The sequence below is a fragment of the Fundulus heteroclitus genome, chromosome 7, assembly GCF_011125445.2.
Source record: "Fundulus heteroclitus isolate FHET01 chromosome 7, MU-UCD_Fhet_4.1, whole genome shotgun sequence".
Lineage (NCBI taxonomy): Eukaryota > Metazoa > Chordata > Actinopteri > Cyprinodontiformes > Fundulidae > Fundulus > Fundulus heteroclitus.
This window is the reverse complement of record NC_046367.1, coordinates 25,473,023-25,491,699: the sequence shown is the minus strand read 5'-3', so window position 1 is coordinate 25,491,699 and position 18,677 is coordinate 25,473,023. Positions and strand designations below refer to the sequence as shown.

Genomic DNA, 18,677 nt, shown 5'->3' with positions numbered 1-18,677 from the left:
CTGCATTTAATTTTGAACAAAAAAATAAATTAAGAAACTGACCATTATAGACGACTTCTTTACCGAACAGTTTAGCAAGTAGCTTAAAATGATAGAGTTGAACAATTGAGTTCAGTGTCATTGTAGCCCAGAGCGAAGCATGGTATAGATTGAAAATGCTCCGTAGCTCGAGCGAACTGAGATTCCTTTGTTCTTGTAAAACACAAAACCATATTGTGACACGGAAAAGAGATCCCTATAGAGAGGGGAAAGCTCCTCATCTTTCTGTGCGCACAATGGAGTTTCTACCTTACAATTTCTCTGTCTGAAACGACATGTCAATCCACGCTCAGTGCTATTTACAGCTCTGTGCATGTCCCCTCCGCAGTACGCCAGCGTGGTGGAGGATGGAGAGCATTACATGACCCCCAGAGACTTTGTGCAGAATTACTTGGGTCTGCACACACAGCCTCAGCACAACCCCAAAACTGTGGAGCTGATAGCCGGAGTGGCCGACACCACAAAAGATGGGTGAGTAGACGTCTTGTGTTAGACTGAATAGTTTCAAAACATGTTCCTTATTAAAAATATTATTTTACACTCTTCATCCACCCACTCCTTTAAGCAATCTTTTGATTTTCCTTTTGTGCCTGAAAAATGTATTTTTTTTAATACAAACTTGCCATTTAGAGTCATTCAGGGTTTTTTTTTTCTGAGAGGCGTGCAGATTCAAAGTGAAGCACAGATCAGAGTTTCCTGGTTTCAGTTTCTAGTTAAATTCCTGTTTTGATTCAGAAAGAAAATTTTACCCACTTGTCAGTGTTTGTTCTACTATCCGCCTGTTTTCTGCATTGCTGGTTCTCCATTACTTGATTGTTCCATTGTCTCTCTATTGCTTTGCTTTCAGTTGTCATTACATCCATCCCACTGCCCTCCACATCTCCTATTTCTTTGTAGCATCCATTGTGTCATATCTGACTATGCTTAATTCAGTTTTTTTTTTTTTTATCTCGGCTGTCTTGATCTGTTCCACATATTTTTCCTTTCTATTGAATTTTCCTTCAGCTCTTGGACAAAGTTCACTTTGTGTCCCCATTCTGCATCCAGAGGCTTGCATTGCACTTTTAGTTTGAGCTGAAGCTGCCTCCTGCTTAAGCCTTGTATATAAAACTGATTATTGCAAATGCATGCGCATTTCTTTACATCTGGTGCATCATATCCCATCCTTGATGTGACAGGTCTGAAAATGTAAGTGGTTTGGTTGGTTTTATGCTTTTAGATTTCAGTCATAAAGAGTGATCAATCATGAACCTTTCCACATATTTACAGAAGCACTCCATAACCATATGGATGTGTAAGAAAAGACCGTAAATGATTAATCCTGTATTAACATTTTCTTTCTTTAATCTGTTTTAAACCCCAGCTTTTTTTATTTTAACAAAGACATAAGGTACGTTATAAGGGAGCAGGGCTGAACATATTATCCTGTACTTTGTGGCCAGGTTAAATCATAAATTTAACCTTAAAGTGTAACTCACCCCTGTACAAGATCCTTACGTTGCATTCCATTGCCAAACTTGGAAATCCTGGCTTCAGATCGGAAAAATCAACAGTAACGGACACTACAGTCTGTCTTTCCCCTTGGAACGGCTTTAAAGGGTGTTTATGAGAGGTACTGTGAAAAAAACAACAGCATTCCTGGCCGTCGCCATATTGGAAACATAACCTTTAGTTTTTTTATTTTGGAATCCTGACTTCTCCCACTGTATTAACTGGAATGCTTTTTAGTCACGTTTACCCCATTCCCAGCTCTTATTTTCGTTTTCCGGGGCAAATGGAATGCAACATTACTCCAGCTGAACTCATAATTGAAAAATGTGCAGAGAGGAGGCGGCGAACAAGGAAACGTACAAGGGTGAGGTCTGGGCTACTATTAAATGCTAAATAAACTAACTGAACACTAATAAATCGCTAACCTGAATATCGATAGAGCGATTGCAAAACTCCCAACTTGCAACAGAGAGTTGAGACAGATGCCCCACAACGATAGAGCCATTGATGTCAGTTCTTCTTGGTGACGTCACAAAAAACATTTGAGCCAATAGCAATACTGATTCAATGCAATACACCCGTTAAACCTGAGGGGGGCGCCACACAGGCGGTTCTGGACGCTAAACCGTCAGGATTTCAACAAACGATATATCGACAAAATAATGACCAGGATATGTAGACGGAACCATAAGACACCCTTGTATGCAGTTTATTAGCAAAACAAAGCTGATTTGGGAATCAGTTACCCTATAACGTGTCAAATTGGAAGTATTTAAGCAGACAGACCCCAAAATATGCTAATTGGTGCTGATCATGCTGAGGCTCTGAAGCCTGAATTTATTTAAGTGCTTTTTTATTTTTGTGTAACATTGAAGCCTGCCACACTTTACTCTAATCGGCACCAAGTAATCATAAAAGCGTGGTTCTAGAAGCGCAACAGCTTAATGTCTGGTAACTCTCCCAACTCCCAATGTCTTCACTGCTTGCTTGTTATTTTCCTCAACATCTTTGGTGAATATATGTGTGCCAGGACTTTAACTTGGAAGCCCGGAACAAAGCCGCCCCTTTCCCGAGTCTCCCAACAACCTTAGGGCTTGATTTGGGGTTAGGTTAAATTAAAGGCTTGATTTGGGGCTTTGTTAAGTTAAGGGCTTGTCATAACAAAGACATTTTAAACAATGTCAACTTTGCTTTAATAGTGTCATAATTTACCGAATGACAATTAATGACAACAGTCCTAAACATTCATAAAGAGTCATTTATGTTCATAACAGGTGTTATGTCATGTTTATGACAGTGTAATGTCAGTCTTATGTACACCCCTTCAAATAAAGTGTTACCTTTGTCCTTGAAATGCTTTAAAAACAGACATGTTGACATGTTTAATACGTCATATAACTGAAGGGAATCTGCTAGGGTTTTTTTTTTAAATTGTGTTATTGTTTTTTTTTCCCTCAAAAAGGTTATATTTTAACATAATAAAATGGGTCAACTTTCTTATTAGATGATATGACAAAAAACAATGGCTGTCTAATGAGCTAAAACCATTAGAACTGTGCTACAATATCCTGAGTTTGTATAATTATCAAATAAATTAACCTCGTGGTTAAAGAATATTGACAATTTATCTTTCCCCAGATAGTAAAAACATGGGTAACGTTAAATTAATCCAATGGTTTTATGGAGTTTTTTTATTTTATAGTTTATTTCTCTGAAAATTCAAGCTGTCACAGCAGTAAAATTTGTAATGTAGTTGGAGAAATCTGCTTGTTTCATTGAGACGCATCTTTTCTTTCTCATTCAAACAGATTGATCTCATTCCAAGAGTTTCTGGCCTTTGAATCGGTTCTGTGCGCTCCTGATGCCCTCTTTATTGTGGCCTTTCAGTTGTTTGACAAGACGGGCACTGGAAACATCTCATTTGGTACGTACATGGTATCAAACATGCTGAGAGTAATTTAAACACTTCTTTAATGTTTTTTCATCCATGTACAGTAGTGTAGGAGCTAGATAAGCACTTCTTTAAAAAATATCTTGTTTCAGAGCAGGGCAGTCAGGCGTTTAGAGCAGTGGTTCTACCCAGCCTGAGATTTGGTTTAAGTGTTTTCCAGGTTTTCAAAAGTATGAACAAAGTAATAAAGCTGACTTCACTTCCTATCCCTAAAAGTTGTCCCCTATTCCCCCTTTGTGTCCGTCCTTCTGTCCTTTCTTCCTTGTGTCTTTCTACCTTCCTTCCTCAACCCTCTGTACTTTCCTTGAATCCTTTTTTCCTTCATTGTGTACCCACTGTCTGAGTTTTCTTTTTTTTCTTTCCTTGTATCCTTCTCCCTTCTTTCCCTGTGTCCCTTTGTCTTTCCTCTTTTTCTTTCTGGTTTTTCTCACTTTTTGCCATTCCTACCTTCTGCCCTACCATATGTCCTTTCTTCTTTTTCTTCATATCTTTGTTTGTTTGTTTTTTGTTAGTTTCTTCTGTCTTTCCTTTTGTTCTTTTATTTGTTCCTTCCTTCCTCATTTCTTTCTTGTGCACCTTCTTCTATCCTTAAATCCTTTTGATCCGTCTTTCCTTATGTCCTTCCTCCATATCTTCCTTCTTGCCTCATGTCTTTTCTCTCTTCCTATCTTTTCTATCCTGCATTCTTTGTGTCTTTTCTTCTCTCATCCTATCATTCCTTCCTTGTGTCATTCCTTCATCTCTCCCTTCCCTGTGTCTTTCATTTCCTACCTTCTATCCTACACCTTCTCTCTTTTTTTCTCGTTTCATCCTCTTCTCGTGTCCTTCCTTATTTTTTTTGGTCCCTCTATCCCTCCTTCCTGTTAGTCTTGTCCTGTAGGTCATGTTCAAAGGTGGTTTGCCCTAATAACAAAATACTTCTGCCATAATTGAAAATTAATTTTAACATTTATTTGATGAAATTGTCACAAAAGAACAACAAAAAAACCTGAGAACACTTGATTTGCAGACCAATGCATTTGGGCTTGCGGCCTTCTTCTGGGCCATTACAAATCACCATTACCATCTTTACATTGAGTCTGGATTTGTACATTTAAAATGTGTAGGAAGCCTGTTTGTGGAATATTACATTAAACCAAGACTCCAATGAACCAGGCTCTTTTCAGTTTTCTAAAGCAAAATCTCAAAGGTTTAGTAAAAAAAAATAAAAAAACACAGCTTTACTGTTTCTGTATACTAAACTTTGGAAATGGTGTCTTTGATTAGGAGCAGTACGTCTATGCTGAAACAGCCTTGGCGGAAATATGTAAACTGTGTATGGTGTGGCAAGCCATTCTTTTACTGTGTATACTTACTATTTCTTGTACATTAACTATCTACAATTAAGGCTTTGTCACAATCACAGTTACAGGATATGGGGCACAACAATGTCACAAGACTCCTTGCTTCTTGTCTGACTGTTGTAAGGACAGTGGTTGCTGGCTTGTGAAAGGCCCAGGGTGCTTTAAAAGAGCTCGTCTTTTGGACATAATTGCACAACCAGCTTGTGAAAAGGTCGAGCTTTGATTCAAGCCACTGCTCTGCTCCCCTGCTCACCATTTTGATTTAGTAACTACTTCCATTGTCGAATAAAAGGTGTAACAGCAGCACGTCAACTTCAAGCACCAAAGGCCTTCCAGGGGGGAGTCCTAGGGCACTTCTTGAAAGTATTTATGTGATAGGGACAATTGAAAGCAGTGATATTATTACAACTGCATGTTGAATTGTTTCTCCTGTGTTGTTTTATAAATCCACTTGTTAACGCCTTTCCAGAAAATATCCGGGACATCTTCAGCCAGACGACAGTGCATCATCACATTCCCTTCAACTGGGACTGTGAGTTCATCAGGCTGCACTTCGGCCATGAAAGAAGCAAGAACCTCAGTTATGCAGAGTTCACTCAGTTTCTGCAGGTAAACATTTTATCTTACCAACCAGTTAGCAATAAATAAATAAATAAATAAAACAGTTATTTATGTAGAATTTTATTTAGATTTTTAGGGACATCCTTAGATATATTTATTTGTTTAGTATTTTTTCAATGTAAGGTTGGCCTTGAAAAAAAATCTACAGATAAAGTAAGTTTACAATCAAAAGATCAGATTGTTCAGTTTGATTCAGGAATAACATCAAGCCCAGTTTAACCATTTTCTAATTGTTCCTGTCGGCAAAGTTTGACCAGCTTATGTACCCAGTGACCAGACTTAAATACTACTACCAATAAGAGCCAATAATAATTTATTTATCTCACATTTTTAACCAACAGAGGTTGTGCAGTAGCTTTTAATGATTTATAAAACGTCAAAGTTGCAGAAAAACCAGCCATCCCCAGATTCTGTTCTGTGGTAGTCTATTGTAATGGGGGTCAGTCTCTGGCTAGAGTGAAGAACTTTAAGTATTAAGGTGTCTTGTCCCAGAGTGATTGTAGCATGGAGTGTAGTGGGGCTTCATCTATAGTAAAGCCAGTGTTGCTCTGGTCTGTAGTACTAAATTCCTTTTTAATTTAGCCACACAGGCTCCTCTTTAGCACCTGTTCAGAGGTGCGTCTGAGAGCAAATAGTCTTTGAGCGTTCTCTTAATCTAAAGAAGGTCACAAAGCGTTCCACTCTACCCCGTTCAGCCATTTTTGTAGTATGCTGGTTGACGGTTTTATGAATTGTGTAGGTTAATACACCCAGCAACCAAACATTTTGACTTGTCAACACCAAGTCAAATTCCTTATAAGTGCAAACCTACTTGGCAATAAACTTGTTTCTGTTTCTGATTATCCAATTGTAGCTTCGCCTGTCAAAAAACTTCTATAATGGGTACAGAATCAAAAGTGTCCAGAAAATGCAGGTTAGCTATACTTTATATATTTTTTAATTAATTTAATAATTTAAATTTCTCACATTGAGTTAAAGAGCTGCATAATTTCTACAATTTCTGTTAGTGTTAGTAGATCAATAATATTCAGGTCTTAATTTACAGAGAATAAAAATTGATAGCTAGCAGATACTAATAAAAAAAGATTATAAACAGCTGGTGTGACTATTTTATTATATTAAAAAACTCACCTTTTAGAAGAAAATGTGTTAAAAAGAGATAGAAAATGTAAGTTTTGGAATAAAAGCAGCATAGATGAGTGTTACCTTGCACATTCTCTCCTCTCTTTAGGTTTATAAGCATTGAATAATTTGCCTATAAAGAACCCTAAGGTTGTTATTTTGCTCTGTGGGCCCCGATGTGAACCTGAGTGACGGGGATGTGCTGCAGCAGTGGATGTGAGGAGGAACCGGGTTTGGGCTTGAGGGCTGTGGTCTCAGGAAGAAGCTGGGTGGGCTTCTTCTCTACTTCACTGTGGGATCCCTCACAGGCCTCCATGGTTTATTATAACTGACTCTAGTTTCTCACCACTGCACCGATGATCCTCGTGTGTACACGATTTCATACACTGATGTCATTATTGTTGTCAGTTAGCAATACAACGAATCTAAACTATTACGCGTGTGTTTATTTGGCTGCTATTCAGAGTTGCAGCGCTGCCACAATGTGTCTTTGGCTGAAACTGCAGTACTTATATAAGACTTATATAAGACACTGTGTGTTGGCTGATGAAATTTCATCGTTTGCTTTCAACAAAAAGACAGAAGAAAAGCATTTGGCGAACTCCACTTGAGGGTCAATCCAATAATTGATCCAGTTCTCCAGAAGTCCACCGTTGTCTCCAAGTCTTGAGCGGGTTACTCTCCAAGTGGTTCTGACCGTACCAGTGGACCAGCCGTTCTACTTCCTGTCTATAAGCAGACGCGTCATCATCATCAGACCAATGACAGTGGTTCCATCTGCGAACTTCTGGGGGTACGGGGAGAACAAGAGAGGGGAGAGACCACACCCCCGGGGCACACTGGTGCTGATGGTTGTTGTGCAAGAGAAGATGCTTCCCAGCCTCACCTGCTGCTGCCGGTCAGTCAGGAAGCTGGTGATCCACTGACAGGTGGAGGCTGTGATCTGGGTGAGCTTCTGGTGGAGGATGTCTGGTTCGATGGTGTTGAAGGCCAAGCTGAAGTCTACAAACATGATTCTGGCGAAGGTGTTGCAGGATGAAACGTAGTCCTAAATTGACGGCATCATCCGCCGACCTGTTTGCCCGGTACGCAAACTACAGGAGGTCCAGCGGGAGTCCTGTTCTGTCCTTTAGATTCTTCAACACCAAGGATTTCATGACCACAGACGCCAGAGCGACAGGTCTGTAGTCTTTTAAAACCGAGATGGTGCGTTTCTTGGGAACCGGGACGATGGCTGAGCATTTGAAGCATGCGGGAACCTCCCACAGCTCCAGAGACTGTGTGAGTCTTAGTTAGGATTGGGACCTCCTGGTCAGGGCAGGCCTCCATGCATAAGGGGGAAATACCATCAGGCCTGTAAACAAATCACAAATGTGCAATAAATTCATGGTTGTGCTTTAAAATTCATCTAAAAGGAAATCCGAGATCTGGAAATCTGACTCAAGAAAAGTATCTGCTTCGGTCCTTCGGAGTTTTATTTGTGTTTTATATGTCCTTTGCCATTTGTATTTGTCTGTTGATGTAGGAGCTGCAGCTGGAGCACGCTCGCCAGGCGTTTTCACAGAAAGACAAGAAGAAAAGCGGCAGCATCACCGCCTTGGACTTCAGTGACATCATGTCCACCATCAGGCACCACATGCTAACTCCTTTCGTGGAAGAAAATCTGGTTTCTGTGAGTCGTACGACACATTAGGGGCGCTATTTAAAGCAAAAGCCTGCTATTCTGACAGAGCGGACTGTGTCTTTAGGCCGCAGGAGGCAGCACCTCCCACATGGTGAGCTTCTCCTACTTCACTGCCTTCAACGCCCTCCTCAACAACATGGAGCTGATTCGCAAGATTTACAGCACCCTCGCCGGCTCACACAAAGAAACACTCGTCACTAAAGGTACTCCTGATCACCTCCTGAAAATCAGCAATCTCCTGAATTCAACGTGTGCTATGAAATCTGGCTGTTCGATCCTATCTTTAACTTTCTCGACAGAGTGGTGTGAGTGAACACACAGGGAACATTAACTGTAGCACTAAATTACACAGGTAAATGAACATTTTTAACGTGGTAATCCGACGACTCCTCCTCTTTATGAGTAGCTGATCCTGTCAGTCACATCTGCTCCCAACTGTGTTGTCCATTGAGATGTAAACATCCGACTTCTTCTCTCCCTCCATGGTTTTTTCCTCCATTTAGAGAAGACTTTGGGCAAATAGTATTTGCAAATGGTAGCCACGTATCCTCCAGGTCTAAACGGACAATCCTTTTTCATTTTTTCCCCATCACACAAAATATGTCCATACGGTGCCCTACATCTAGTCAGCTTGGAGGTTACACCTGTGAATCTGATGGAAGGGCCTTTTTAAGACGAAGTGAATAACTAACTCTTTTCCTTTTCTCAACAACTACCATTAGGTTTCCTTTTAGAAGACCACCCGATGGCCACTTTGTTACCTAGCAGGCAGCAGCGAAGAACTAAATTTGAAGCTCAAATAACAGAGCGATGCTAAGAGAGTGGATGTTCATCTGACGAGTACTTTGTGAGAAGGAACTTAAGCACGGAGGAAAGTAGTTTAATGGTTTATACTTTCCGCATACGGCAGCACGTGTTCTTTTCAGCAGCAAATACCTAAACCAAGACAATAGTCTGAGAACACAGGGACCAGTATTTGCAAATACTATTGTATGTAAAGCCTGTTGTAGAAAATACCTTCTTTTTTTTTTATTTCAACCTCTCAGTCTCTGGTTTGGCTTTCTGTGGGCAGTTTTGTATGACTTCCTTTTTCTCTTCCCTTTGTCTGAATCGTAGAGGAGTTTGTTCACGCTGCGAATAAGTTTGGTCAAATCACTCCGATGGAAATAGACATCCTGTTCCAACTCGTCGGCCTCCACTCTCACTCCGGGTAAGATGCTGCATCACGGCTTTGCAACATTGTGGAGAGTTTGCACTTTATGTTTAAAACTTTGGTCGCAAGAGTGGGAAAAGTCCCACCAGATGATGTTGGCAATATCACAAGTGATCCACACGTACAACTTAGCCCATGAAATAATTTGTGTCTAATAAAGTACAATTACACAGGGAGTAGGTACTGAAAACGTGAGGAAAAGAATCTGCAAAAAGGCATAGAAATCTAAGAAAGCATCTAAAATCTGTCAGTATTTAGAAAGTAAACATGCTTCCTATTAACAGGAATTAATATCAAATTATATATTTATAATTAATGGCCTATAAAATGGTTTCTCATATCCAAAGTATTGCACAAAAAGTAATTTATGATACATTAAACCTGTGAGCTCTCTCAAGGCATCCCTGTAGCAAAACCTACTGTTATTGGTCACAGACCTATTTATAAACCTCTAAATGTTTAGGCTATGATCTGAAGGCAGAAAGAACATAATCTGACCTCAAAGCAGTCACAATCAGGTACTCCTTACAGGATGTCTGACTGATGAGTCTAAAGAATAAGCCAAAGAGTTATCTTAGGACCACACACACAGACATTCGCAACAAAGAATTTGCTGGTACAGTTTTTCTGTGACAAAGATTCACGCTCACTGCGCAAGACTCCACTGCTGAAGAAAAAAAATATAACTGGAGCTCATTTCAAATTTGTTACAGAGCATTTAGACAAGCCATTAAAATACTTGAGAATATAGTCTGGTCAGATGGATATTATTATTATTATTATTATTATTATTATTATTATTATTATTTGGCATTATTATAATATTGTACTTAACATATAAGCGGCACAGCTTGTAGGTGGGAACAACATCATGGCGTTGGGCTTTCTGTAAAGTCCCTTTAAGGAGACGGCAGGAAATTTAAGTGAACAGAGGTGTTTTCCAGCTGTTGGAACTAAAGTAATCCAGCACTGCTGCTCCCCTAATCATGATTGCCAGAAATGTAATTACACTGCTTGGAAATATTTCCAATCTCAAAAAACACGTCATGGTGTGAAATCTAGAGTTGTGCCATCTTTTACTCTAAAAGTAAAGTTGCTACGAACAAAACTGCTGTACAGAAGCCCAATGCAGGCTGCCTACTTGAGCAGGCAACCTGACTAGTTATCTAGTATTATGTTTTGTTTTCTTGACCTGCACTACTAAGATCAGAACCGCATGATGTTCTACAGGTTTGTCTTAAACCAAATCTATTCAATTAAATGTTATTTATATAGCACCGATTCACACACATGTCATCTCAATAAAACTTTACAAAGTTAAATTCAATCAAATCATGCAGACAGATTGGTTAAAAAGATTCTAAGGACAGATTGCATCGAGTCTTGACAAGCAACAAAGGAGAGGGTTGTAGATTTCAGGAGAAACAGGAATAGTACCAACACGATTACCATCCTCGGAGAAGTGGAGGTGGTGGAGGAGAATAAATACCTCTATGTTCACCTAGATAACAAACTGGACTGGAGACACAGCTGAGAAGCTGTCTACAAGAAGGGACAGAGCAGACTGGACTTCCTGGGGAGGCTTAGGTCTTTCAGGGTGTGTAACAAGATGCTGGAGATCTTCTATAAGTCTGCTGTGGAGAGTGTGATCTCCACTTAAAGAAGCTCAACAAGCTGATAAAGAAGGCCGGCTCTCAGTCTGATGAAGAGCATCCTCTTCATCAGACTGTCATACAACAACAAGTGTATGTTTAGTCAGAGGCTCCTCCAGATCCGCTCTTAGAGAGATCCTTCCTGCCTGCAGCCGTCAGTTTCCACAGCAACTCTTTGCAGAAACCTGTATGACATGAGATACAACAATATTTAATTCCCCTTCAGGATTAATGAAGTATTTAAATTTAATTGGATGGTGAAGGAATTCATATAATTGACTGAATTTCACACTTTCCAGTCCTATATACAACAGAACATCTCTGGAATGTCATGTTTAGGTCCATCCAACGCCACCAGACTTCACCTCACCTGGACAGGATCTGGGAGGAGAGACCTTGTCAGACATGCATAAAAGCACGTCTGGACTTGCCTGTCGTATCAGTTTTTCTTTCATCTTCTCGGTGACTTGGGAGTAGGCCCTCTGTGGATTGATCATTTCCATTTCCATCCAGAGACGCGGCATCTCTTTCGTTCCTCACACATTACGGCTTTCCAGAAGAGTTTCTTTCCAATTGAAATCTGATGTGCTTTCAAAGTGTTACTTCCATTTTTTTAAGCAGTACATCTTATCTCTTTTTTTTTCTGGAGCAGATTCAAATTGACCTTTTGTTTTTGTTTTTTTATCCTTGCTTAAATGGAATAAACGTTTTACCGGTCTTGTTTATTGGCTATAAAGATGAAGTTGATGCACATTTAGTTTAGTAACAGTGGCTCCACTGGCTTATTTTTACAAGACAAACATAAAACATGAATGCAGACTTTATGATGCTTCAGGCCAGCGGGGAACATTTTTGTCATTTATTCAGCAACAAAACACCTTCGTTTACCTGCTGGGCTTCAGGCGTCTATCCATCTTTGTTTGTGTGTTGTTTTATGTAAGTTTGAATTAAAGATGCAATAACTTCCAGTTATTTGGTAGTAAAAGCTGCAGGAAAATCTTACATCACTGCCTGGTGCAGCTCCGTGGAGATGTGGGATTTTATTATTTTCTTCCTTCGAGCCTGACTTCCACTCTTCCCTTTTTCCAAGGCGGCTGAACAACGCAGACATCGAGAGGGTCGCCCCGCTGGAGGAAGGAGCCATGCCGTACCACCTGGCTGAGACCCAGAGACAGGTATCCTGAGTGACTTCTCTGGTACTCCTCGCATCCTCCTCCTCCCGCCTTTCATCAAAGCCCTTTCCTCTCCTCTAGCTCCGCTTCCCTCTCAGAAAAGGGAGCGAAGAAAGGCAGCATGTTCAGGCTCTGAATTAGCAGAGAGCCCGTGTTTTTCTTCCCTTGTGAAGTGCATTTCTTAAACTCCCAGATAAAAGTACACCAATTATAGTCACAGAAGAGGAATGGATTGTTGCGTCGCGGCTCTCCATGAAAGGCTCTTCCTATTTTATTCAGTGCGGCTGCACATACGCATCAGCTGCAATCACACATCTGAGGCGCTAATAAGAGGCTTTTATCACCGTGGGGCTTGAGAAGTTTTAGAAGCCTTTAGCGAAGTCTGCTAATGGCAGGAGGGGAGTGGGAGGCAAGGTGGATGTGGGAGAACAAAATAGTTCCTGCCTCCGCCGGATAACACGGCTCTGTGTCAGAGCTTTCAGGCCACTCGTGCTCCCGAGGCTCATGCTCAGAGGTCTGGAATTTGACTCCTTCTGGGGGGGTTGCTGTAATTCTCAAGCCTGCCCTTCACTGGAAGTAGACTAATTGTTTAAAGCCTTTGATCAAGACCTCAATCTTGTTAGCATGCGGCCTTCGGTGAAAGCATCTGGGAAGAGGAAAAGAGCGATCTGCTTCGCTCACTTAGCGTCTCGTCTGGGGGAGGTTACTCACACCCCCCCCCCAACCTGCGCACACTTGTGCGTTACCTTTCATTATGGCTGCTTTATACAGTGCCTGGAAATAAGTATTTACACCTCTTTTCACATGTTCATTTATAACAGTAAACTCTAATACATTTCATTAAGATTTGATGTGACAGACCAACTCAGAAAACTTGCTTTGAGGCATAAAAATATGTAAAGTGTGGTTTACATTTATCTAGAACCTCCTTTGACTGCAGTTACCGCTGCAAGTCTTTTGCGGCGTGTCTCTGTCGGTTTTTGCACATTTTTGACAAGAAGAAAATTTGCTCCTACTTCTTTTGGATTAACTCAAGCTCAGTTTGGTTGGAGCAGCAGTTTTTTATTTTTTCTCCTCACACAGTTTCATAGTCAGGTTGATTTTTGATATTTGACTGGGTCATTCTAACACATAATTGTGTTTTAATCTAAATCAGTCCATTGCAGCTCTGCCTGCATGTTTATGATTATTGTATTTAGCTCCAACCAGCTTCCCTATCCCTGCTAAAGAAGACTTTACCTGCATGATGCTACTGCAGCCATGTTTCTCAGTTGGGAAGGTGTTTTCAGAGTGACCTGCAGTCCTAGTTTCCATCTGTCCAGACCATCTTCCTCCACTTGACTGGTTGCAAACCACAAATGGACTTCTTCTTGCCACTCTTCCACAAAGGCCAATTTTTTTCAAAGTGCCTGACTAAGAGCTGTCCCACTTGAGTATGTGGATCTTTGTAACTCCCCCAGAGTCACCATGGACCTCTTAGCTGCTTCTCTGGCATACTGTCACATCTTGATAGATTTTTCTTTCTATTTTCCAACAATGGATTGTGCAGATCCGTGTGAGACCTTCAAATCTTGGGACATCGTTTTATGACTGAATCCTGCTTTAACTGCTCCAGATGTTCATCGCTGACCGCTCTGCTGTGTTCCTTGGTCTTCATTGAAATTTGAAGACCCATTTTGTTTTTCTACTTGTCTTTGTGTTTTATTCTTTACTGGCTGCAAAACAAATTGCCCATTTGGGGACCACAAAGATTTCTCTTGAACCTTAAAGTACATCCTTAACTGTTCTCTAATGTTCTGTGCAGAGGTTCTTTTCCCTGGATTGTTTAGAGGTATCAGAGTAAAGAGGACTGAATACAAATGCACACCATGTTTTTTTGTATTTATATTTGAAAAAGATGAAAGCCAAAAGACATTTTCCTTTCACTAATGGCTGGTTTTCAATGGGGCGGTGTAGGTTTACACCGAGGGTGGAATGATCAGATGATTAAACCCAAAACTAAATTTCTACGCCTCTTTCATGGTTAGCATTTTTAATAAACCTTTATTTAACAGGACAAAAGACATATTGAGATCAAGACCTCTCTCACAAGAGTGACCTGGCCAAGAAAGAGAGCAGCACATGTCATGGTGGACAATACAGGCAATAATAAGAAAACAGCCAATAGAAAATATAAAGCACGAGCATTCTGACAAATAAAATTCAGCACTTATGGTTACAGTAAAAATATTTCAGTTCAAATGTGAGAAGCAGAGTAAAACAAAATGTCATTTGACCGCAAAGCATAACAGCTTTTCAGTTTTAGCCTTAAACCAGAGTAATTTCCAGTCACTAAGTGTTGTTGCAACTCGTGTTATCCAATGTGTGACGAACGTTAAAAAAAAAAATAAAAAATTCTGTACTGCTGGCTGATGACACTGAAGCAGCTTACAAACCATAACTGAATTAAAACACTTTCTTGCTTTTCATCAATCATTCATCATCTCTAGTAAAAATTCTAAATACATAAACTTTACATAAACTATTTAAAGCTTTCTTTAAACACAATTCTATATTCATGAAAGCTTTATTCTATTCGTCAAAAAAGCGTTTTCAGTGCTTTTTTTTTAGCATCACGGCCACCTTAGATTAAAACAAACAGTCAATTTATATTTTTTTCAAGCTTGAGTCTGTTAAAAAACAGAGCAACATTATTTCAGTTGTAAATGTGTGATAAGTGACAGAATAAAAAAGGTACAGTACTGTTTTTTAATGCAGAATAATAGCAGTGGGAGCTGTCGGCTGTGCTAGGTTGGGGTCAGAAGCTCGGGGCTCACCCATGACAGCCACATTAAGTTGGTCTATCACACCAAGTCCCAAAGGAAGCACGCTAAAGTTTGTGAATGTGAAGTGACAAAATGTGCGGGAGTTCAAGGAGTGAGGATATTCTGGGAAGGAACTGTAGGAAATGTAGATCCTTAACTGGACAAGGAAAAGGGATGATGGGCTAATCTGTTCCCCTGCACCCCAGTGCAAACAAAGAACATCAAACACCAATGTGGAGATGATGTAGATAGGGAAGAAATTATATTTTTCAAACAAGAACCAAATGTGTAGCTGACGACCTCCTAGATGGAGCATGTGTGGAAAAGCCAGCTCCAGGTTCACAGAGTCACCCACAGCTAATCTCTCTCCCTGACATTTAACACCGGCTGCCCGGTGAATCAGACTGTATATGAAATGTCCACATTCCATCCCCGTCGCATATTTCTTTCCACAATGTCTCTGTTTCACTGCGGCTTGATAGCCAGCCGATTCATGATTAGCGCTGTGATCCAGCCCACATCTGTCTCCAGATCCATTTGACCGCCGGTGTCTCTTTCCTCCCATACAGCACGCTCACGAAACGTCTCGGCCCGTCTGGCTCCAGGCTGCAGAATCTGCCTACAGGTTTACCCTGGGCTCAATCGCTGGAGGTGAGTGACATGTCTGCAGCGGAGGCTCCCCCCCCAGCCCCCCGGCCCGCCCCGAGGGGTAACCTTAGCCGGCCCCGCTGGCGCAGCTGAGACCCCGGGGCCGGCCATTGTGTTTCGGGGGAGAGGGGCTGTGATGTGAGGCTCCGGCATTGTGCTGCCGTGCCACCGGTGGCTCCAGGCTGTCTTTGGAGACGGAGCGTTTGGAATGACACAAATCTTCCGGAACCGCACTCCCTGGAATCTCCCCCTCTAATTACGCTGGAGGGAGCAGAGACAAGGAACCGCTGGCATAACCGCCCCACAGACAGGATTCTCGCTCCGACTCCGTGGCCGTGTGTGAGGCTGAGCCGTCGTCACTCAGCAGTGGCCGATTAAGACGGGGGGGATCCGAACGAGATGTCCGCCGCAAGGCATCACAGCGAAACTGCGGGTTTTTCTTGTTGCAATGAGTTTTTTGTCACCCTTTAGGCTCTGTGCATGTTTTAGAAGAGCCGGTACAGCATCAGCTGATGTGGGACGAGATGCAGCAGGCGCAGCTGAGAGCACGGGGTTTAAGTGTTCCCGCCTCAGCATCACTCAAGGTTACAGAAACCACGGATGTTATAACAATATGCCTCTTTTAAAGATACTGTTAATTTTTCCAGCTGGAAGGATTATAAAATAAACAACATATAATAAATAATAAACCCTGCAATATATATTTTGCTGAATGGCCCCTTTGCAGGTTGAATCTCTGCAATTCTGTCTGGCTCACACTTTTATTAATATAAGACACTTTAAAATGACAACTAAATCTGAGCATCGTGCTGAACAGCAACATAAAACCAGTGAAAAGAAGAGAATAATCAAGGGAAAAGCTCAATACGCACATATGAAAGCATAAAACAATGGTTGAGGTCTGACACTGGGTTGACCCAAGAGTTTTCAGATGAGATCTAAAAACAGCCAATAAAGGTAGAAATGGATAATTATAATCTGGGAACCTCAGGAACTCACAGTGCTGCTGGGATTGTTACTTTTACATACGAGCATCAATAAACATAAGTTTGTTTTAAATAAATGTAATAGATGCTATCACTGTATGCATTTCAGTGGTGCTTTTCCACTATTTATTGTGACTACTAAAGTTTGGTAGTTGACAATGCATACAATTTATTTTGAAGGGTAATATTTGTATTTGTGTTTTTTTTATTATATACAGTTACTTAGCAAATATAAACACTTAAATTCATTATCATGCACTTTTTATGGACACCTTTTTTTTGTCACAGTACATACAACAAAGTATTGTGATAACCTCTTAAGTTCAAATTGCCCTCCCCTAGTGTCTATTAGGGAATAATAAACTCAATCTTTGGTGGATCCTGGATTGTTCTTGGAGGACAAACATATATTTTTTTAACCAAGGATGATAACTTGGGTCAGATTGTTAAAACTTTGGGAGAAATGGGAAATTAACTCAGCCACACATTGGTTTTGGGGATGGATGAGGCAGGCTAGCATTAAGCTTCTGGAAAATGTAGGGAATGTGCTTAAAAGTCAGGTTTATACCACAAACCCAACCAATTTACGTGAATTTAACTTGCCTTTAATAAGGAAACATGGAAGTTACCATCTATGATACACGACTACGGTCCAATTTTACATTCCCAGTGTGAAAAACTGAACCAAGCATTTTAGGTTTTCAGCACCAAAAGCATGGAATAAATTACAGACTGAACTACAGCACCAAGCTGTTGTCACTTTCAATAAGTTCAAAGGCATGGCAATCTACTTCATAGGTATGTTTTTTATTACAGAAAAGTATAATTTTATTAATATTAATTACAATGCATTCATGTGTGCCTGACCTCCTGCTTGGGTCTCACTTGTAAGAGAGATCTTTGATCTAACTAGCCTGATTGAATAAAAACAACAATAAAGCCAGCCTGAGCTATGATGCAGCTTGCTCAGGGACATTAGTCTAAATATTAGTGGGGGTGTATGTAAATATTTGAACCTTCATTCATAGATTTCACTCTGTGTGGATTAGAGAAAATACCTTTTCACTTCAGTTTGAGTTTTTATGAATGACAGGAGTTGTTCCACCCAAGATAAGTTATAATGTTATTGGCTCCCTGGAACTGGAACTTTAAGTTTAATAGTGAACATTTCTAACAAATGAATGAGTGAGGCGGGGTGGTTTGCATGAAGCCTAATGTCCAGATGATCAAATCCTGCTTGTCTTCTTTAAAATAAATCAGATTTTAAGAAGTAGAAGAAGAAAGAACTTGACTAGTTTCACCCCTTCAAAGGCGCCCATTTCTGGCTTTTCTTTGTGAAGTTAGACAATGAAAACGTCGGTTTTCTTACAGTTCAGATATAACAGAGGAAACTCCTTCCATGCTGTAATTTTCTCTTAATCTATGTCCTGCAGCGCTCTGTTATGCTGGAAGCAAAAAAAGGAAAAAGATTGGAATCGCTGTTGAACGTTTGTTTGTCCTGCAGCCACCGGCGCCACCGCCGTGTACCCCATCGACCTGGTGAAGACCCGCATGCAGAACCAGCGCTCCACGGGCTCCTTCGTGGGAGAGCTGATGTACAAGAACAGCTTCGACTGTGCGAAGAAAGTGCTGCGTTACGAGGGATTCTTTGGGTTTTACAGAGGTGATTACATTTCCACTGGTTTCTTTTTTTTTTTTTTTTTTGTTTTTTTTTAGCCGCAGCAGCAGCAGGATGCGTGATGGGAAAGTGTCAGGCTGCTAATATCAGGGGCATTGTTTTTCTAATTGATACCAGAATCCCTTTGCCCTCCAAATGCGCAGCAACAGCCAGGGATTTCATTTTCATTATCTCTGTACCTGGGAGAGTTCTCTGAGGGGAAATGACCAGCGGTATTCATGTACCGTCTGATCTGCCCCTGTCGGAGTGCTGATAATAGTGCTGAGGGCTTCT

At 40.8% G+C, this 18,677-nt stretch overlaps 1 protein-coding gene across 1 annotated transcript in view; it reads left to right on the top strand.

Moving 5' to 3' along the window:
* LOC105921110 (calcium-binding mitochondrial carrier protein Aralar1) overlaps nucleotides 1-18,677 on the top strand; it is a 32,270-nt gene that overhangs the window by 5,180 nt on the left and 8,413 nt on the right. The window contains exons 3-11 of the mRNA XM_036139282.1: nucleotides 368-510; nucleotides 3,339-3,454; nucleotides 5,294-5,433; nucleotides 8,093-8,239; nucleotides 8,316-8,454; nucleotides 9,368-9,461; nucleotides 12,207-12,291; nucleotides 15,662-15,743; nucleotides 18,231-18,389. Coding sequence (XP_035995175.1) covers nucleotides 368-510; nucleotides 3,339-3,454; nucleotides 5,294-5,433; nucleotides 8,093-8,239; nucleotides 8,316-8,454; nucleotides 9,368-9,461; nucleotides 12,207-12,291; nucleotides 15,662-15,743; nucleotides 18,231-18,389 — 1,105 coding nt within the window. The remainder of the gene's footprint in view (nucleotides 1-367; nucleotides 511-3,338; nucleotides 3,455-5,293; nucleotides 5,434-8,092; nucleotides 8,240-8,315; nucleotides 8,455-9,367; nucleotides 9,462-12,206; nucleotides 12,292-15,661; nucleotides 15,744-18,230; nucleotides 18,390-18,677) is intronic.